Here is a 16,648-nt window from a genome sequence, read left to right as displayed (position 1 = left end):
CAAAAAGCAGCGGCAGTGGTCAGCTGGGCTGCACTGGGAAGGACCCCCTCCCCCCCTGCCCCCAGCGCCAGCTGGGCAGACCAGCTACTATGGGAGGTGTTATCCCAACAGGACAGCACTCAGTTTGTCTCCTGCAACCACTACAGCGTCTAAAGGGTGGGAGAGGGTAGAGCTGGGGCTTGGACTAAGAGAGAAAGTGAATCAAGGACAGACTGGCTCAAACTGAAACCTCAAGGTTCAGGGAACACAGCAGGGACTCTACCAAAAGGTTGCTGGTCAGGAAATCCACGTGCTATGTAAACTGCCTAACGTGGCAGGGTGGGAGGTGAGCCACAGGGCCAGGCCACTTCCCCAGACTCAACCTTTTCTATGGAGGATGAGCCAGGCTCTTCTTCCAGCATTCACAGTGGTCCTCAAGTCCGGGTATAGGAAACTCAGTTTACAGGAAATTAAAGGCACAATGTTAGAAACATACCTAACATTTGATAGTTAACATTTTTTTATTTTTCCGAACTATAATAAAAAACATCTTGAGTATATGAACATAAGGCATGGAACTGTAGCTAGCCTCCTCCCCAAACTAATCCAACTCAAACATGAAATTCCTTCTGAAATGTCACGTGCCCTTTGAGTCAGCTGACTCCTGGCGACCTGTGAACACTGTCCTGTCCACAAAGCTACTCAGGTCCTGGACTCAGGCCAATGGCTTCTTCCTTGGAGTCAATCCAGCTCATACCTGGGCCCTTTCCTGTTTTATTCTTCCTAGAACTCGGTCTTCTCTTCCAAAGCCTTGCCTTGTCATCAGCCTGAAGTCCTAGACAAGAATCTAAATGAAACTGTCACCTCCACGTTTATTCCTAAGACTTTTAAATCCTAGCCCACTAACACAAACCTTGGTCAAGTACCTCTTGTTCTCAAAATCTTTTCGAACACCCGAGGACGAGAACTCAAAGGGAGCTAGCGGAGGGCACTCAGAGCACCACTTAGGTTGGCCAAAAAGCCCACTCAGGGGTCTCCTCCCCATTAAAACCAAGTGAGGAACTTGGAACAACACTAAGTAGTTTTCAATCCTGCTGCACATCACCAGCTCCCGAGCTTTTGAAAAGTGTTGCCCAGGCCCCAATTTGCTGAGAATTCATAACCATAGAATACAGAAATAATTGCATCGTTTTAATAAGCTCTGTGGTCCAAATACGTAAGCAGGGTTGAAAAATCGCTCCTTTCAAAATCTTCACTACCATTTCCACCTTCTTTCTTCCAGCATTACTTATGGGAGAATGAACCATTTGCTTTAAATTCCCAATTCAGTGTTTATTACGGTATTCGTTTCTTACGTGCCCCATTACATTAAGCTGGATGTCTGCCTTTTAGTCTGTTAAATCCTAAATTCCAGCGCCTACAAGTCCCAGATCCCTGAACTATACCCCCCCCCCCCCCCCCCCCCCCCCCCCGCTCTTAGAGCAAGACCAGGGGTTAGACTTGTGGAGGTGCTTGTGACTGGAACTTAATTGCTGGAATGCTCCGAGTTGTCGTTGTATTAATAAACTACCCGGGCCCTGTCAATCTATAATCCGAAGCCAAAGCAGCAAATTATAAAAGCAGGCACAAGTGCCTTCTCAGGCAGATGCTCAGTGGCCTGATCCCCGCTGTCCGCTTCCTCCCATTCCTCCCCAGTTGGTGGTGTTCCGGGGACAACCCGTACATGCACAGGGCTGCTGAAAACCTCAGTGTCTGCCTGTCTTGAGCTCTAACCTTATGATGAAGGCACCCAGGAACCAAAGGGTTTGCTTTGCTCATGTAAACTGACAAGAGTCATGAGCCTAAAGGTCATTCTTTAGGACTCACTTTACAATGGGCAGATGCACTTCCTTTTAGCACCACAGCAACTGCCTATGGGTTTGTATAGAAACCAAGACACAATCCAACTACAGGATGACTTCTACCTTCTCCTCACCTCAAAAATACTTTTCTCAAAATTCTCAAGATAATTTTACCAAGTTCCTTTTGAAGCACCCCAGAAACAAATGTTAAGATAACGCAAAACTTGAATAATACTTTCTTTATTTACAAGTTAGAATCAACAGACAAAGACAATCCAGGGGACCAAATGGGGAGATGACAGAAACCCCCAAGGGCCCCAAATGGAGCAGAAGAAAAAGGGAAAACAGAGTAGAAAAAATGTCAACGTAAAAAATGAGCTCCCCCTTCTTCCTTCCCCACGGAGGCCAGAGGGACCATGGCCCCACACGCCTCAGCCTTACCTAGCTTAAATAAATTAGAACAACCAACCTCACAACAGGGCCGCTACGGCCTCAAGGCAACCCCCATTGGGGTCTTTGCCCACTCCCACCGTCCGGTCCCAATCATTTTGAATGGGGCCCTATGCCCAAGAGGTCACTTTCAATGGGGCTGGGAACGCAACCTTATTTTGTCCATTATGTCCCTCCTTCGGCAAATGTCCCCGTATCCCTCCCCCCTGCAGAGCCAGCTCTCCTCCAGTGGGGGGAGTGGGTGAGATGAGGAAGTGTCACAGCACGGGGAAGGGGTGGGGCAGGGTGGTCTAAGGGTCCGGTCCTGCGGAGCCGCCTGCCCCATCTGGCCGGGCCCTTAGCCTGAGTCTGAATCACTGGTGTCTGAAGAGGAGGAAGATGAAGAGGAGGAGCTGGAATCTGAGCTGGAGCTGGAAGCGCTGAGGCGTGACACTGCCACTTGCTGAGCAGATGACGACTCCGTTTTCTCACTCGCTGCGGAAGTTAGAGATAAAGATGTGTAAGTCTGATCTCCGTTTGTGAAGAGAGGACAGTCAAACTGGCAGAATACAGTGAACTTGCAGTGGTGTACAGGACACTCACCTTTCTTGGGGGGCTTTTTGGTGGAATTGAGCTGCCCACTAACATCTTGTAACCGCTTTTCTAGTTCCCGCTTCTTCTCCAGAGCCAGCTCCTCCTTTGTCTTTCCCACAGGTTTTTTAATGGCTAGAAAAGAGATGCATCAGGCTAAGAAACTGCACCCTAATGTTGCCAAGTTCCTTCCATCCTGCAAGCTGTCAGGAGTACACCAAGTGTGCACACTACCGCCGCCTTCCTAAACTGCCCTGAGACTCACAAAGACCGGTGGGCCCCATTCGTACTCACTGTAGGGCTTCCGCGGCTTCTTTCTAAGGCAGGAGAGGACGTAACGCTCAAGCTCTCGAAGCGTGGATGGCTTGAGAGTTTCAAAATCAATCTCAATCTCTTCCGGGTTTGAGTCACGTAACGAGGGCTCCCTGGCTTGGATTATGTGCACAACTCGACCCAGCTTCTCCCCAGGTAATTTATTGATGTCCAGGCTCAACTGCCGTTTCTCATCGTAACTCATGGGCCGACTTTCCTCCTCCTCCTCTGAATCATAGCCTGTAGGCAGGGTAGGTGGGGCTGTCTTTGTGGCCTTTTTGGTTAGTCTACAAGCAAAAGAAAATTCTCAATTAGAGAAACATCCTTTAACCCTCTCTGATCAGGTTCCTACTGTTCAATCCAATAATGTCTTTTTGTTTCGTGTTATTGCATACTTCTTCCATTTCCTTTTCTAAGCTACGTGTCCTGGTTTGGGATTTTTGTGTATGGTAACCATTAGATTTATAAAAAATGAAGTTGCATATATACAGTGGCTTGAGTACATCTGATCTCCTTCCTCCTTTGCCCATTCAGACCATTACCGCCTCCCCTTTCATGGTTTTGTCACAAATTATCCGTTTATACGCGCTAAGTTTTTTGGTCTCTTACTCTTGTTGTGACACCGTGCTAAGATTTCCTGCCTAGCATGCAGCTTGGTTTCCATTAAGGCACATGAATCCGTCAGAGGTGGGCTACTGGGACACCGCATTAGGGAATGCCAACCATTTCACATTTGATATAGGTATGCTGGCTGGTGTGAGCACATCTTTTCCCCCAAATCACTACTAACCCACCCTACCATGGAAAACAAGAAAAAGTAAGTATGGATTTACTGGTTTAGAGAAGGGGGTAGTCAAACTATAGCCTGTGCCATTTGTTTTTGTAAATAATGTTTTATTGGAACATATATCCATGTTCATGTTTTTATTGCCTATGGCTACTTTTGCACTGTCAGAGTTGAGTAGCTTTGAGAGACCCTGTGGTTCTCAGAGTCTGTGTCTGTCACCTGGCCGCTTACAGGACAAAACGTTAAGGAATGGGAGAATGTATCCCCCTGTTACAACTCACTTGGTGCCACTCCCTCCAGAAGGTCCAAAGCCAGGGGGACCTAGTGTAGCAACACTGCCAACCCCACTGCCGCTTGCTTTCTTGGACTTCTTGGGCTGAGAGAGGCGGGGTGCCCGAGGCCCCCTGTCATCTTCATCTACCCCAGCTCGGCCTCGATGCTTCTCTGCCTTCCGTTTCTTCTTTTTCTCTTTTTTCTCTCTCTTCCGCTTGGGCTTGGATATTGGGCCTTGCGACAAGGCAGCCAGTTGTTCATGTACTGCCCGAAGCTAGAAAGGAAAAAAGAATAAAGATGTGAAATGAGAAAAACACATCAAGTAGAACAATTTGAAAAGAAGAAAAAACGGCAAAGACAGGCAAGAATGTCTTAATGAGCTGAACAGAGACAAGTACCTGCTCCTGCAGCTCAGCCAGGCGATGAGCCCGTTCTTCCTCAGAGTCCGAGCTTTCACTCTCTTCTTCCTCTTCCTCCTCCTCCTCCTCGGAAGAGCTCTCACTGCTACTCTCCTCACTAGAGGATTCTGAAGATGATTTGGCCAGGCCGGCAGGCAAGGCAGTAGAGATTGGCAGAGGCCCTGGCTCCAGCGGTTCATCTGGCATCTTGGCATAACGGAACTCAAATACGTCCTAGAAAGAGAGACTGACTCAAAACCATGCTGGGGGTTAGAGCCCTGACTGTACCCAGGCACCTGGTGACACGGCTCCAATTTACAACTGTAAGATTAAGAGATCCTTATGTTAAGATTGTACAGTGCAGATGACAAAAATCTCTCTCCCCAGACCTAGTCCTTCTCCAGACTCCAATCTTGATACTCACCTGTAGCTTTCGTGCCATGGCCACAACATCGTGGTCTGGGGGATTGTACTTATAGCAGTTGGAGAACATAAGCCGCACATCAGCAGCAAACTCCTGGGCATCCCGGTAATCCCGATTCTCCATCTTCCGCTGCAGAAGGAGGCAGCATCAGAAGCTGCACAGGCAGGGAGACTCACCTTTCCCTGCCAACCCGACACCGCCAAGAGCAGCCCTCTCGAGAGCACAGTGGGGGTGACTTTAAGGATCTGTGCCCTGGGGTTCAAGTTTGAAGTCAAAGGAATTTAGGTGGGTTGAAGAAATATCTATGTCTAGGAAAAAAAAATCCTTCCGAAGTAACAGGAGTCAGTGACCCCTGACTATCCTTCACCCCTTAACTAACCCAATACCCCCAATAAGCAGGACTTAAATGTATATAGTGTTGCTCTGAAGACCCACCATACAATTTCAAACTCCAGAAAATAGGAACTCTTATCAAGCACTTGACCAATTGCCACATTACTGTTTTGTAAAAGTAAAATACTAAAAAACAAAGATTGCGGTGTTCCCGTAAGGAGGTGACTGAGTTTTTATTGATTCCCTAGGCTCCGTTCACTGCCTGAGTGTCCCATCTGCCCCATGCAGTGGGTACCTTTACAGTGCTGAGGTCCATGGGGTGCTTAATGATGTCATGGTAATCATGCAGGCCAAGAGCAGAAGCATCCACTGGCTTATAGAAAGGCCATGCATAGGCAGCATGCTTCTTAGAGAGTAACTCCTTCAAAATGCCATTGCAATGTTTCAACTGTTCCGATAGCTTTCCTTTCTTGGAGCTCTGGTGTTGTTGCTGAGAGTCAGGCAAGTCTTTGCGTGGGGGCTTGATGGGGCGGCCACTCTCTCTGCGCATAGGGGGAAGCCGTGCTGCCTTCGGCTCAAGACCCCCAGGGGGGCTAGCTGGGGAACCAGGAGCCAGGATGGCTGTAGGTGTTGGGGTAGTAGTATCTGCTTTCCGCTTTACCCCCTTTTTCTGCAAAGAAAAACAAGACAGGAGCCTTTTACCTCAGGTCCACCTCAATCAAGCTTTCCCTCCCAGTTGTCCAAAAGAAATCCATGGATGTATACCTTGGCAAGGGGCTGGGCTGGGGGAGCTGCAGAGACAGCAAGGAGCGGGGGTCCGGCGGAGTGCAAGGACTTGAGAAGGGGAGAAGAGATGACCGATGGGTGGGGAATGTTGAGGACAGTGGTAGGTATCTCAGGAGGTGGAGTATACAGGGCTGTGTGAGATACAGAAGAGATAGCAGGCACCTGGTGGGCACTGGTGATACTGCCCTGGAGTGCTAAAAGAGAAAAAAAAAAAAGGTTAGTTTGGTCATCTCCCCATCTTTTGGTCTCCCATTAGCAAAACTCCGACTCTTCCTACCTGCCAATTTGGCCCCCTTCTTGTGGCTGTTCTTAGGGATGGTCACCACAAGCTCTTGTTCCTCTTGTGGCATCGAGGCCACTTTCTGTAGGAAGATCTTTTCCAGCGTTTGTGCCATCAGGACAATATCATCGGTGGGCTACAGAAAACAAACAAAAAGGCCCAAATATGAGCAAGAAATAGATTACTTTCCTCAAAGGAATTCCTAGCTTCAGGCATCATCACCACTCCTTTAGATAAGTTTGTCATGGAGTACTAAAAATTACATACACGGGCCACTAATTCCCACTTTCTCTCTCAACCCTGTCCCTCAAATGCAACCAAGAAAGAAAATTCAGAAATAAGGGAAGGGGATTTGACAAGGAAAGTAGATCCTGCGCTTTTCAGATCTCTAGGAATTTCTAACAAACAGGGCCACCCCCCCCCGCCCCCCAAGTATGAAGTGTTCTACTTAAACCTTTAACCCTGGATTTCTGAAGCCACATCACTGGGTAGTGGTACCCTTTGGAGCTCATATTTTCTAGATCCTGACTACTGAGAACATCTACTACAATAAAATCGTGTAGACAAAACTCCAGCAATGAAAACACCATCTTCCCCTGTCTATTAATGCACACACAGAGAAAAACTCACTTTGTTGTAGATGTAACAGTTGGTGAACATGGTATTAAAATCCTGCATGCACTCTGAAGCAGCCCAGTAATAGTTGTTTTCAAGTCTCCTCTTAATAGTACCCATGTCCATAGGCTGCTTTATAATTTTGTGGTAATCCTAAAAAAAAAACACAACACAAACAAACAAAAAAAGGTCAGAGCCACCAAAAAATGCTTACCTGTTCTCCTAAGCAAATTACTGACCCTCCAACACACACACACACACATACACACATACCCTGTGTCAAAGGAGTACAGAGTCCCCTAAACTGCGGCCCCAATTAAACTACAGGACAGAAAAAAATGGAATAGGATTAACACCCAGCAGGAAGCCCCTACTGTCTTTCTCTAACCACCCATACCTCCCACCCACTCTGCAAGGTTTCCCATCCTGTGACATTACCTCTGGGGCTGGCTATCCATGGGCTGCATGAGGGAGAGGAAGAAGCTAAGAATTTTGGCCACCGTGGTCCTCTCCCAACCAGGGGTGGGAATCTGTAAAATGGAGCCAGGGCACAAAAGTTAAGGAAGGACACACGGAGGGCACAAAGAGAAATGCCAAGATAGCAAACTGTTGGATCAATGGCAAAGGACCAAAAATTCAGAAATCTGGTGGCTATCTGCTCAATGGGGGAGAGATGGGAAATCCCTAGGGGCCGCAGCAACTATACTAGACAGCCCACCCCCCCACCCCCTCACACACATTCTTGTTCATTCCCACACCTCCCCCACTTCAACTTCTCAACTCACCGGCAGACCCAGTTTGACAGCATCCACAGGCTGCCGAAAGGGCCATGCAAACTGATGTTTCCACAGAGCCTTCATCACCACCTTGTGCAGGTACTGCAGTTGGTTGGTAACCCGTCCTGGCTTTTTGGGATTGGATACCTCCGGGGGTGGTGGGTTGGCAGGGGTCAGTTGTAAAGCTGGCACTGAAGCCATTGTGGGGCTTTCGAATCCCTCATACAACAGGGAGGGCTTTCGAATCCTCTTCCCAGGCGCTGCAGCTTCTGGGCCCAGCCCCAGTAACCCTGCATTCCCCTCCCCAGGGAGCCTGTGAAAATGGGAAACAAAATTAGATGTGGCAAGCAACTAGGGAAGAGTGTAATTTACACTACACACCCAATAAATCCAGACTTGGGACCTAGTGAGAGGTAGGCAAGCTTAACTACATCCAGTATCTCAAGCATCCTCAGAGATTTTGTTCTTGTCCCCCATTCCCATGTTTTTGTTTCCTTATTTCTAGCACACTTACTTAGATCCTACCTTCGGGAGTCTGACAGGCTCTATCATCTGGTTTTTTAAAATTACTTAGGAAAAAAAAAAAAACACCCACAACCAAATGGTTTCCTATAGGACATAACTTGAGAACCACATGCTTATGGGGAAGAGACTTAAGTAAAATGGGTGGAGCCTAGAAACTCAAGCCCCAAGCCTGAGGACCTCATCCACTAGGGGCTTGATGGTTGCCATGGTGGAGCCTGGGGGAAGCAGGTGAAACGAGGAAGGGAACGAAAAGGGAGAATTTCATAAATTCTGATGAGACAGCGAAGAATCCATGAGGGCAGAAGAGACCAGCATCTTTCACATGCTCTGCATACTTAACTTCAAAGTAGAAAACAGACCCCGGAAATCTAACGGAAAACCATACCAACTTAAAAAAAAAAAAAAATCAGACAAGGAACATATTTGTCGGACTTCACAGCCTGGAATAATCCAGCTGCCAGCCCCCAGAATTTTTGGCAAATCCAGTCAAGGTCACAAGAGGGATAGACCCTCGCCCCCACCTTGCCAAAAAACAAGATTCCAACAACAGTTCCCACTGGAGCATCAACTCTGGAGACTCAAGGCCGACAGTGGTTCAGGTTTACCTTCTCCTTGGTGCTCCTCTGGACCAGGTGTTTCAGGGCCCAAGATTAAGATCACCACCCTGAGATCTTATTGACAGGAATCCTTAGTTCCACCTCCCACCTTGAATGAAACTCAAGGATATCAAAACGTCCCCTCCACCGAACAAAACACTCCTCCACCCCAACACAAAACCGACCCAGTCTCTGTGAGACAAGCAGGGGTTTAATGACCCAGCCCAGATACCAAGAACCCACAGGCTAAACAATAATCCCTCTACCCTACTCTGGGAATTCCCGTAGCCAGTCCCTGAAGCTGTCACCATGGCAACCCTGTAAGGCACTAGTTGTGGCCGCGAACACCTCAAAAGGACTCAAAAACCGTCGCTAAACACAAGGCCCACTGCCCGCAGCCCAATCAATGTGGTCCTTCCCCATTACGTTCCGCCGCCAACCTAGCTGGAACCGACTCGGTTAAGACTGGGCCACCGCCGAGAAAGCAGCAGAGACATCGACAAGCTGTCCTCCCTCCGTACGCCGCGGCCCGGACAGCCCACAGTTCCAAAACCGTCGCTCAAGCCCCTCCGCGAGCCCCCGAGTCAACAGTCGCGCCACGGAAGAGCAACGCGCCCAAGTCAGTTCTGTGTTCCCTCCGAACCCGATCCCTCACCCCCGTGCCGCGGCCCCCCAACGTCCCCGTCCCGCTCGCGACGACGTACTTGTGGGGAGTTACGTTTTGCAGCATCTTGACCGCGGGGAACCGGCGCTGCACTCAGCCGCGGCAAGTCCGGGTGGCCTCGGTTCTCCTTGCCGCCCGGTCCAGCATAACCCGGGAGGTAGGGGGGGCCGCTGCCCTTGCCTTCCAGGCGACAACCCCCCCACCGGGCAGGAAAGAAAGTCTCCTCCGCTGTTTCACCGAAAGCTCCCGGTAGCTTGGCGCGCTCCGCAGGAGGCGGACAGCGAGAAAATGGCGGCGGCCTCAGCAGAGGCAGGCGAGCGAGGGGAGAGACTCTTCCAACCCTAGGAAGGCCCCCGATCCCAGACACCGTCGTCAATATCGCCCGCTGTTGGTCTGCAAGAATCCCTTCTTCCTGCGGGGACTGTCCGGGGCGGACGAAGTCCCGTTTCAATCTCGATGGAGGCGGATGAACACGGAAAGTGGTTTAAGGAGCCGCCGCCTCCATCTTTGAAATCCTCTTGAGGGCGGAGTAGAGGGGGTGGACAGATTCCGAGGATTGGGCGGGGCCCGAAAAAGGGGAGCTTCGGGGGCTTCTATGGGGTCTGTACTGTCCGCCGAGAACGGTCATAGGCCGAGACGAAGGCCATTTCCAAGCGGATGGATGTGGATTGCAATGGCGGGCCCCGACGACTCGAAAGCTCTGTATCGGTAGGCAGAATCCTCCAGCCCGTTCTAGAGGTTGCTCCACTCCAGCGCGAAATGGCGCCGCCGAGCCCCGCGCCAGCCCTTTATATATAGGCGGAGGGGCGGAGCTTCGCCGCTCATGCGCGCCACCGCGCTCGAGACTTCCCCCACCCCCGGCGCGCGCGCACGCCCGGGAAGAAGTCCAGGCGAAGGGGAAGGAACGCCTCTCCGCGGGAGCATCTTCTATTGGTCCGCTGGAGCGATTACGTCATAAACTTGATTCCCAGAGCGACGGTCACCAGGCAGAAGAGTGCCGCATACACCCTCAGGGAAGCGGCGGCCATGTCGCTGAGCCAATTGGCTGCGCTGAGGGTCGGCGGCTCCAGGGGAAGGACGTTGGCGGGGTGCAGCACCCTCTCCCCACCTCCCTTTCCAACAGTCTTCCCAGGCCTCCAGGCCCGGTGTGGCCGGCGACTGCCAAGCTCGGGCAGGTCGGGCCATTCGTAGCTCCTCCATAGGCCAGACCGGCAGGACTGGTGGGGGCCGCGTGGGCGTAGCCAAGCTCGGCCGGCAGGGTGTGGTCGCAGGACGCCTGCCCGGTGATTGTTCTCCACAGGGAGGCCGCTGCAGCGAAGAATCTGAAATGAGGAAGAAGACGCCATCTTAAAGCCACGGCCTGGTGCTCTGGCAAACAGTTAAGGGCCCCCAACGTAGCGGAGACGGGAGCCAACGTCTCCATGTCCCACAATAAAAAAATACAGGCTTGTCAGAGTCTTAAAACAGTCCCTGCCCTCCCCCAGGTCAAACAACATAAAGACAAAGGCAAAAAACTCCCCAAAACTTCTATCAACAAGGTAAATCCTAGAATTCGTTCCAAAAACTTGCACCCCAAGCACATCTCCGATCACTACCCACTCATACTTTATGAATACAAATACCTGCGGGCTCGACCAAATCTCAGCAGCCCCAAAATGGGGCCAAAAACTGGAAACACACCTATATATGAAACCCACCTCCTCCCCAAACTTCATTCCGGTGTCTGGTTCAGAGCGGAAAAAACAAGTCCTGCGAGGGGCGAATCTCGGTGAACACCTTCCCGGGCCGAGCGCTCGGACTTCCCCCCACGCTCCGCAACCCCCGAGGCCCAGGGAAAGTCCGCACCCCCTTAGGGTCCCTCCGCCGAGGGGGCGGAACGGCCCCCCATCCCCCACCAGGGTCCGCAGTCCTCCCCACGGAGCGGCGGGTCCTTCGGTCAGCGCCAGGGAGGAGGGCGAGCGGAGGAGGCGGCCGCTGCGGCTCAGTAGCCCTCCCCCTCCTCCTCCTCTCCCCTCCCCCCGGGCCGTCCGCCTCCGAGGAGGGGCAGGAGCCATTTTGGGAGCTGTTTCAACCCCCCTCCCCCAATCCACTCATTTGAGTCTTCCCACAATCTGGTTGTCTGAATAGGGCTGGACTACGAAATGATAGAATCAAGAGCATAGCAAGGTCAGGATCTCTAAAGCCCTGATCTCTGGGGCTCCCCGCCCCCTCCCATTTCCCCTTTTCTGGACACCAAAGAAAACAGACTGCATATCAGAAAGGAAATTAATGCAAGTCCACGAGTACACGGCCCCCCTCCCCTCGGAAGGGCTCCTGAGGGCCTAGATCCCTGAATTCCAATCCCGTCGCCCTCCCTCTGCAGTTCTCGAGCCTTGACCTCGTTACTGCGTCTAAAATGGCCGTCCATCTCCTGTCTTCACGACCTCCCCAGTCGGGCAGACCCTGCGGGGGAAGTGCGCCCCCGGGAGGAAGATCTGCCGGCCCCCCTTGCACCAGGGATCAGGCCTCGGCCCCAAAAGCACACGCGGGCCCGCCCGGTGGCTGCAGCAGGGAGGGCAATGACACAGCAACTTTGCAGAACCTCCTCCCCTCCCCCAGTGGCCCAGCCTCCCCAACTGCTCTCTCCTCCCGGGCCTTCAGGTCTGCGCAGAGGCCAGCCAGGAAAGAAACCTTTGGGAGGTGGGGAAAACACTGCGCCTTAGAAAGCGAAAGGGCAGCCAGGCATTACTGTGGCTTCCCTGCATTCCGGAAAATCACTGCTCCCCTCTCCCTCTCCATCCTCCCTTCCCCCACATGAGTCACTCTGGAGGCCACAGCTACTCAGTCATTTGGAAAAGCAACTCTTCCCTCCTTTCCGTTCCCTCCCCCGCAGCACACAAGGAGAGAACTGTGAAGGATGGGGGAGGGGATGGAGGCGGAAGACACCACCCTGGAGAAACCCGAGACCTTGTGAGCGATGAAATCCTAAGCCTCACTCCCCCGTTTCAGACCACGCCGTCTCCTGCCCTCCCCGCAGCCACCCTGGGCCTGGTGTCTGCTCCCAAGCAGACCCCGAGCTTTCAGCCTGCACGCCCTCCCCAGCCTGGGGTAAGCACATGCTCAGTTAAGACCCAACGGAGCACAGAAGTTTGTGCACAAGGCTCCACAGGCCGTGCCCACGTGAATGCAGTCTCGACAAGAACTCGAAGCGCAAACTGGACCAGGCCATGTGACGACGGCGCGCTGCCCACCGCTGGCAAAGGCGGCGGGAGCGCTCCTTCCGAAGTCTGGGGGGAGGAGCGGGCGCCTGGGGACGGCCTCGTTCACACGCGGACTGTCCACCCTAAACCTTCACCCCACGTAGTCACCCCCACACACCCCGCCCGCCAAAAGGAAACCTCACCAGGCTCCGGGCTTTTGTACCCCCCAGGGGACGAAGGGAATGGGGGGGGGCACCCAGTCCCAAGCCCCTTCGCCCTCCAATAGGTATGGAGGCATGAGGTTGGCCATTCCCCTCCCCCACCCGAGGTGACCTCTCCTGCTTGCCCCCCTTCACGCTCCCATTGGTTGTGAAACATTTGAAGGGCAAACCCACCCTCAGGATTATGCTCTGAACCCCAAGAATCTCCCTCCCGGACTCCCCACCACTGGTTAAGCACGTAAATGACTGGCAACATCCCCGCTCAAGGGCCCCTTCTTACCTGGATCCTGGAACCTTCCAGGGGGGATCCAGTGTTCCCCTCGGCTTGGTGTGGGGGGAAGATGTAATCCGGGGTGTCACCCCCCACCCCGGAAACTGAAGCTGTGTGGGGGGAGGGGGCGTAGCCCCCTGCCCCTCCCTTCTCGCTCGAGTAGGGGGGTGGGGAAACCATCAGGGCCGCGCGGACACGTCAGCAACACCCGGATTGGCTGACCCGCGTCACGTGCCCGCCGCCCCCCCCCCCCGGGGGCCAGCTTTCCGAAGGTTCCAGGGGGTCGCACTAGGGGCCAAGGGGCGTGCCCGGCCCAGGCCCGCTTCCAGAGTCTCCGCGCCTAACGCCGCTGCTGCTCTGGACCCCGGCTTCCTAGCCGCGGCCGCCGACCGGGTCCCCCCCACGCCTCTCCTCACGGGTTCAGCATGGCTGCCGCAGCCGGGAACGTGGCACTGCGCCGGCGCAAGGGTGCGCCCGGGCGGGGGAGGGGCAGGGCCCGGGGCGCCGGGGAGCGGCAGAGCGCAGGCGCCCGCGGCGGCGCGGCGGGGGCGCGCGGTGGGTGGGGCGGGAGCGGGCGGCGCGGCCTCCCGCCTCCCCTGCCCCCCTCCCCCCTCCCCTTCCCCGCGGCCCCGCGGGCGGCTGGACTCGCTTCCCTTTCCGCGGGCTGGAGGTGCTGCTCGGCCGGCCCTGACCGGAGCCCCGCGGAAATGCGCGCCTCGGAAGTCCTGGAGGGAGAGCGGGCCTGCCTGGTCCGGGGGTGCGAGGATGGCGGGGGCCCTTCCCCGGGCCAGCGGCGTGCTTGGACCGCGGGACAAGGACTCGGTCACCCGTGGTGCCTGCCGCGGGGGCATGAGATGTCTTAGGCCGTTTTGCAGCCTCTCGCTTGCCCTGAACCTAACTAAACTTTTAAAAATATATATATACTTTATTGATTTTTTACAGAGAGGAAGGGAGAGGGATAGAGAGTTAGAAAAACCGATCAGCTGCCTCCCGCACACCCCCTTTGGGGATGTGCCCGCAACCAAGGTGCATGCCCTTGACCGGAGTGTGGGACCCTTCAGTCCGCAGGCCGCGCTCTATCCACTGAGCCACACCGGTCAGGGCCTAACTAAACTTCTTAATGGAGACCTGCTGGTCCCGGACTCCCCGCCTTCTGCAGAACTTACCGGCCTTCTGGTCACTTTTACTTTGTACTCACCTCGTGCCCCACCACTGAAATGAAAACGGATAGTTCTTCCTTAAGGCTCTGCCCTCCGCTCTTTAAATCTTGAGTCAATCCCATAAAAAGCTAATACCGGGATTGAGCTGCCACCTAAAGCAGGCCTTTTACTCGTTAAAATATTCTCTTCCTTGCCCCTCAGAGTATGGTCAAATGTTCGCTCTGTAGTCCATACCGCCCTCCCCACCAATAACAGAAAGGCCCCCCCCCCCCGAGAACGCGCAGCTTTCCCTCGCCGTCTGCACACACGCTGTTACCACTGTGCTAGAAGTCCTCTCTGCTGCTGAAGAAAATGCCTTTTCTCTTGACCTGGTTGACCTTATCTATTACTCTGAAGCTAGCCTCTATTTTCTACAAATTGGCATTTTTAAATCTCTATTCTACAAGTTTCCCAGCCCCCAAAAGGGGAAGAAAATAACCTTATCACTATTGTACCCCTTTAGGCTCTTACTTACCTCCTCTCCCCTGCACAGTGAAGACCTGAAATTACCCAAGTTTTCCTCTCTGCCCCCCTCTTCCACTGCCGGAACCCCTGGCCGAGGCCACCAAGGCCCTCCTAGTTGGCAAAGGCAGGAAGCACTTTTCAGTTCGTACCTTAAGTGACCTCTCAGAAGCATTTGACACTTGATCATGCTTCCTTCCTGAAATTCTCACCCTGGATTTCTGTGACCAGCCTTGCTGGTTTCTCTCCCTACCTGCCCAGCGGTTCCTCTCCAGTCCCATGAATTCTCCTTGATTCCTACCAGTTGATGTTTGCCAGGATTTTGCTTCAGGTTGCTTCTAGTTCTGTTCATCTTCGCTAAGTAATTTTATTCAATGATGCAAAGCTCAAATCTGTTCCTTTTGTTCCGACTGCTCTCCTGAGCTTAACTTGCTACTAAATATTACCGCTTGGATACCCCCAGAGGTTTCCGCCCGGTCAGAATGGATGTGGTCTGTGCGCCTGGGAGACCTGCTCCTGTGTCATCCTGGCTGATGGCCGCTATTCTGTCCCAAAGCCCGGGATCTGGGAGTGCATTCTTGATTTCTTTTACTCACAACTTTCTACCCACTATACTTACCATTTTGCCTCTAAAATATCTATTGAGTCACACTGTCCTTGTCCTATCACCTGAGCTACATCAATAGCTTCCTAACTGGTTTTTCTTATCACTAAAGCTGCACTGTTCAGTACAGTAGCCACTAGCTACATGTGGCTATTTAAGTTAACATTAAATACAATTTTAAGTTTAGTGACTCAGTTGCATTGGCCACACATCAAGGTCTCATTAGGGGGCTAATGGCTGACGTACTGGACAGCACAGATTATAGGACATTTCCGTCATTGCAGAAAGCCCCGTTGATAATGCTGCTCTAGGTTTTTCTCTCTGCCTCTGCCCTGTGAGGAGTGAGGTTTCCAAAGTACAGCTCTGGCCATGTGCTGCCGCATAAACCCTGTTAGTTCCTCATGGCCTGGGAGGTAAAATCCACGTTCCTGCACTTGACAGAAAGGTCTGCCTTCCTCTTCAGCCTGTGTCTAGCCACTTCCTCTTGTGCCCTGTACTCCAGCCATAATGAACTATTCCCTAGACAGACCATTGTTTTATGCCTTTGTATTTTACACACACTGCAGTCTAACGCGTAATAGGCTTTCTCCAATCCATTTGAGTCCCCAAAGCACCTGAAAAGCCTATACTTGCCTCCCAAATTCAGCTGACTGCGCATTCCTTGGTGTCCTTATGATTTCACCTTTCACAGTGAATGGCATTTGCATGATTACATGTGCCTCTCCCTTAGTAGACTTTGATCTTGAGAACAGGGCCATGTTGTATTCTTTTCCCCCCAGTATAAATCCCCAGCTCCTGGCGTAGTCCTGGCTAGTATGAGGTGCCCACAAAGAGAGCAAATGTTGAAGGAAATTGATACTTAAGTAAGTATACAACTTAGGTAAGAATGTAATGTATGTGTTTATGAGGTACCATGCATAATATTGGGGAAATAATCATAATAAAACACAATCATTGCCACCAAGTACACATTTGAGACATGGGGGTGGTGTGAGGAAAGACAGCATTGTGGCATCGGTCCTTTTTATGCAGCAGGGCAGTCCAGCCTGGCCAGAAGAGAGTACAAACTACAAGCAGTAAAGCGATGGGAGGGAAGCTGGGAA

At 52.6% G+C, this 16,648-nt stretch overlaps 1 protein-coding gene across 4 annotated transcripts; it reads right to left on the bottom strand.

Annotated features, from left to right (window-relative positions):
• Positions 1 to 2,044: 2,044 nt before the first annotated feature.
• Positions 2,045 to 10,216, bottom strand: BRD2 (bromodomain containing 2). 4 transcript variants are annotated; one of them, XM_008160082.3, is made up of 12 exons: positions 9,650 to 10,216; positions 7,834 to 8,137; positions 7,064 to 7,201; positions 6,431 to 6,569; positions 6,133 to 6,347; positions 5,663 to 6,037; positions 5,035 to 5,163; positions 4,611 to 4,844; positions 4,221 to 4,486; positions 3,135 to 3,439; positions 2,853 to 2,975; positions 2,045 to 2,744 (listed from the first exon to the last, which is right to left on the bottom strand). In XM_008160082.3, exons 1-12 carry the CDS (start codon positions 9,673 to 9,675, stop codon positions 2,608 to 2,610), a joined length of 2,391 nt encoding a protein of 796 aa, XP_008158304.1. In that variant the 5' UTR covers positions 9,676 to 10,216; the 3' UTR covers positions 2,045 to 2,607. The 4 variants fall into 4 exon arrangements, with proteins under 4 accessions (XP_008158304.1, XP_054577687.1, XP_054577685.1 ...); XM_054721712.1 differs by lacking the exon at positions 9,650 to 10,216 and adding an exon at positions 9,386 to 9,486; XM_054721710.1 differs by lacking the exon at positions 5,035 to 5,163 and having other exon boundaries at positions 9,650 to 10,214.
• Between the last annotated feature and the right edge of the window lie 6,432 nt (positions 10,217 to 16,648).

Source organism: Eptesicus fuscus, chromosome 10 (assembly GCF_027574615.1).
Source record: "Eptesicus fuscus isolate TK198812 chromosome 10, DD_ASM_mEF_20220401, whole genome shotgun sequence".
NCBI lineage: Eukaryota > Metazoa > Chordata > Mammalia > Chiroptera > Vespertilionidae > Eptesicus > Eptesicus fuscus.
This window is presented reverse-complemented; position numbering and strand designations above follow the sequence as displayed.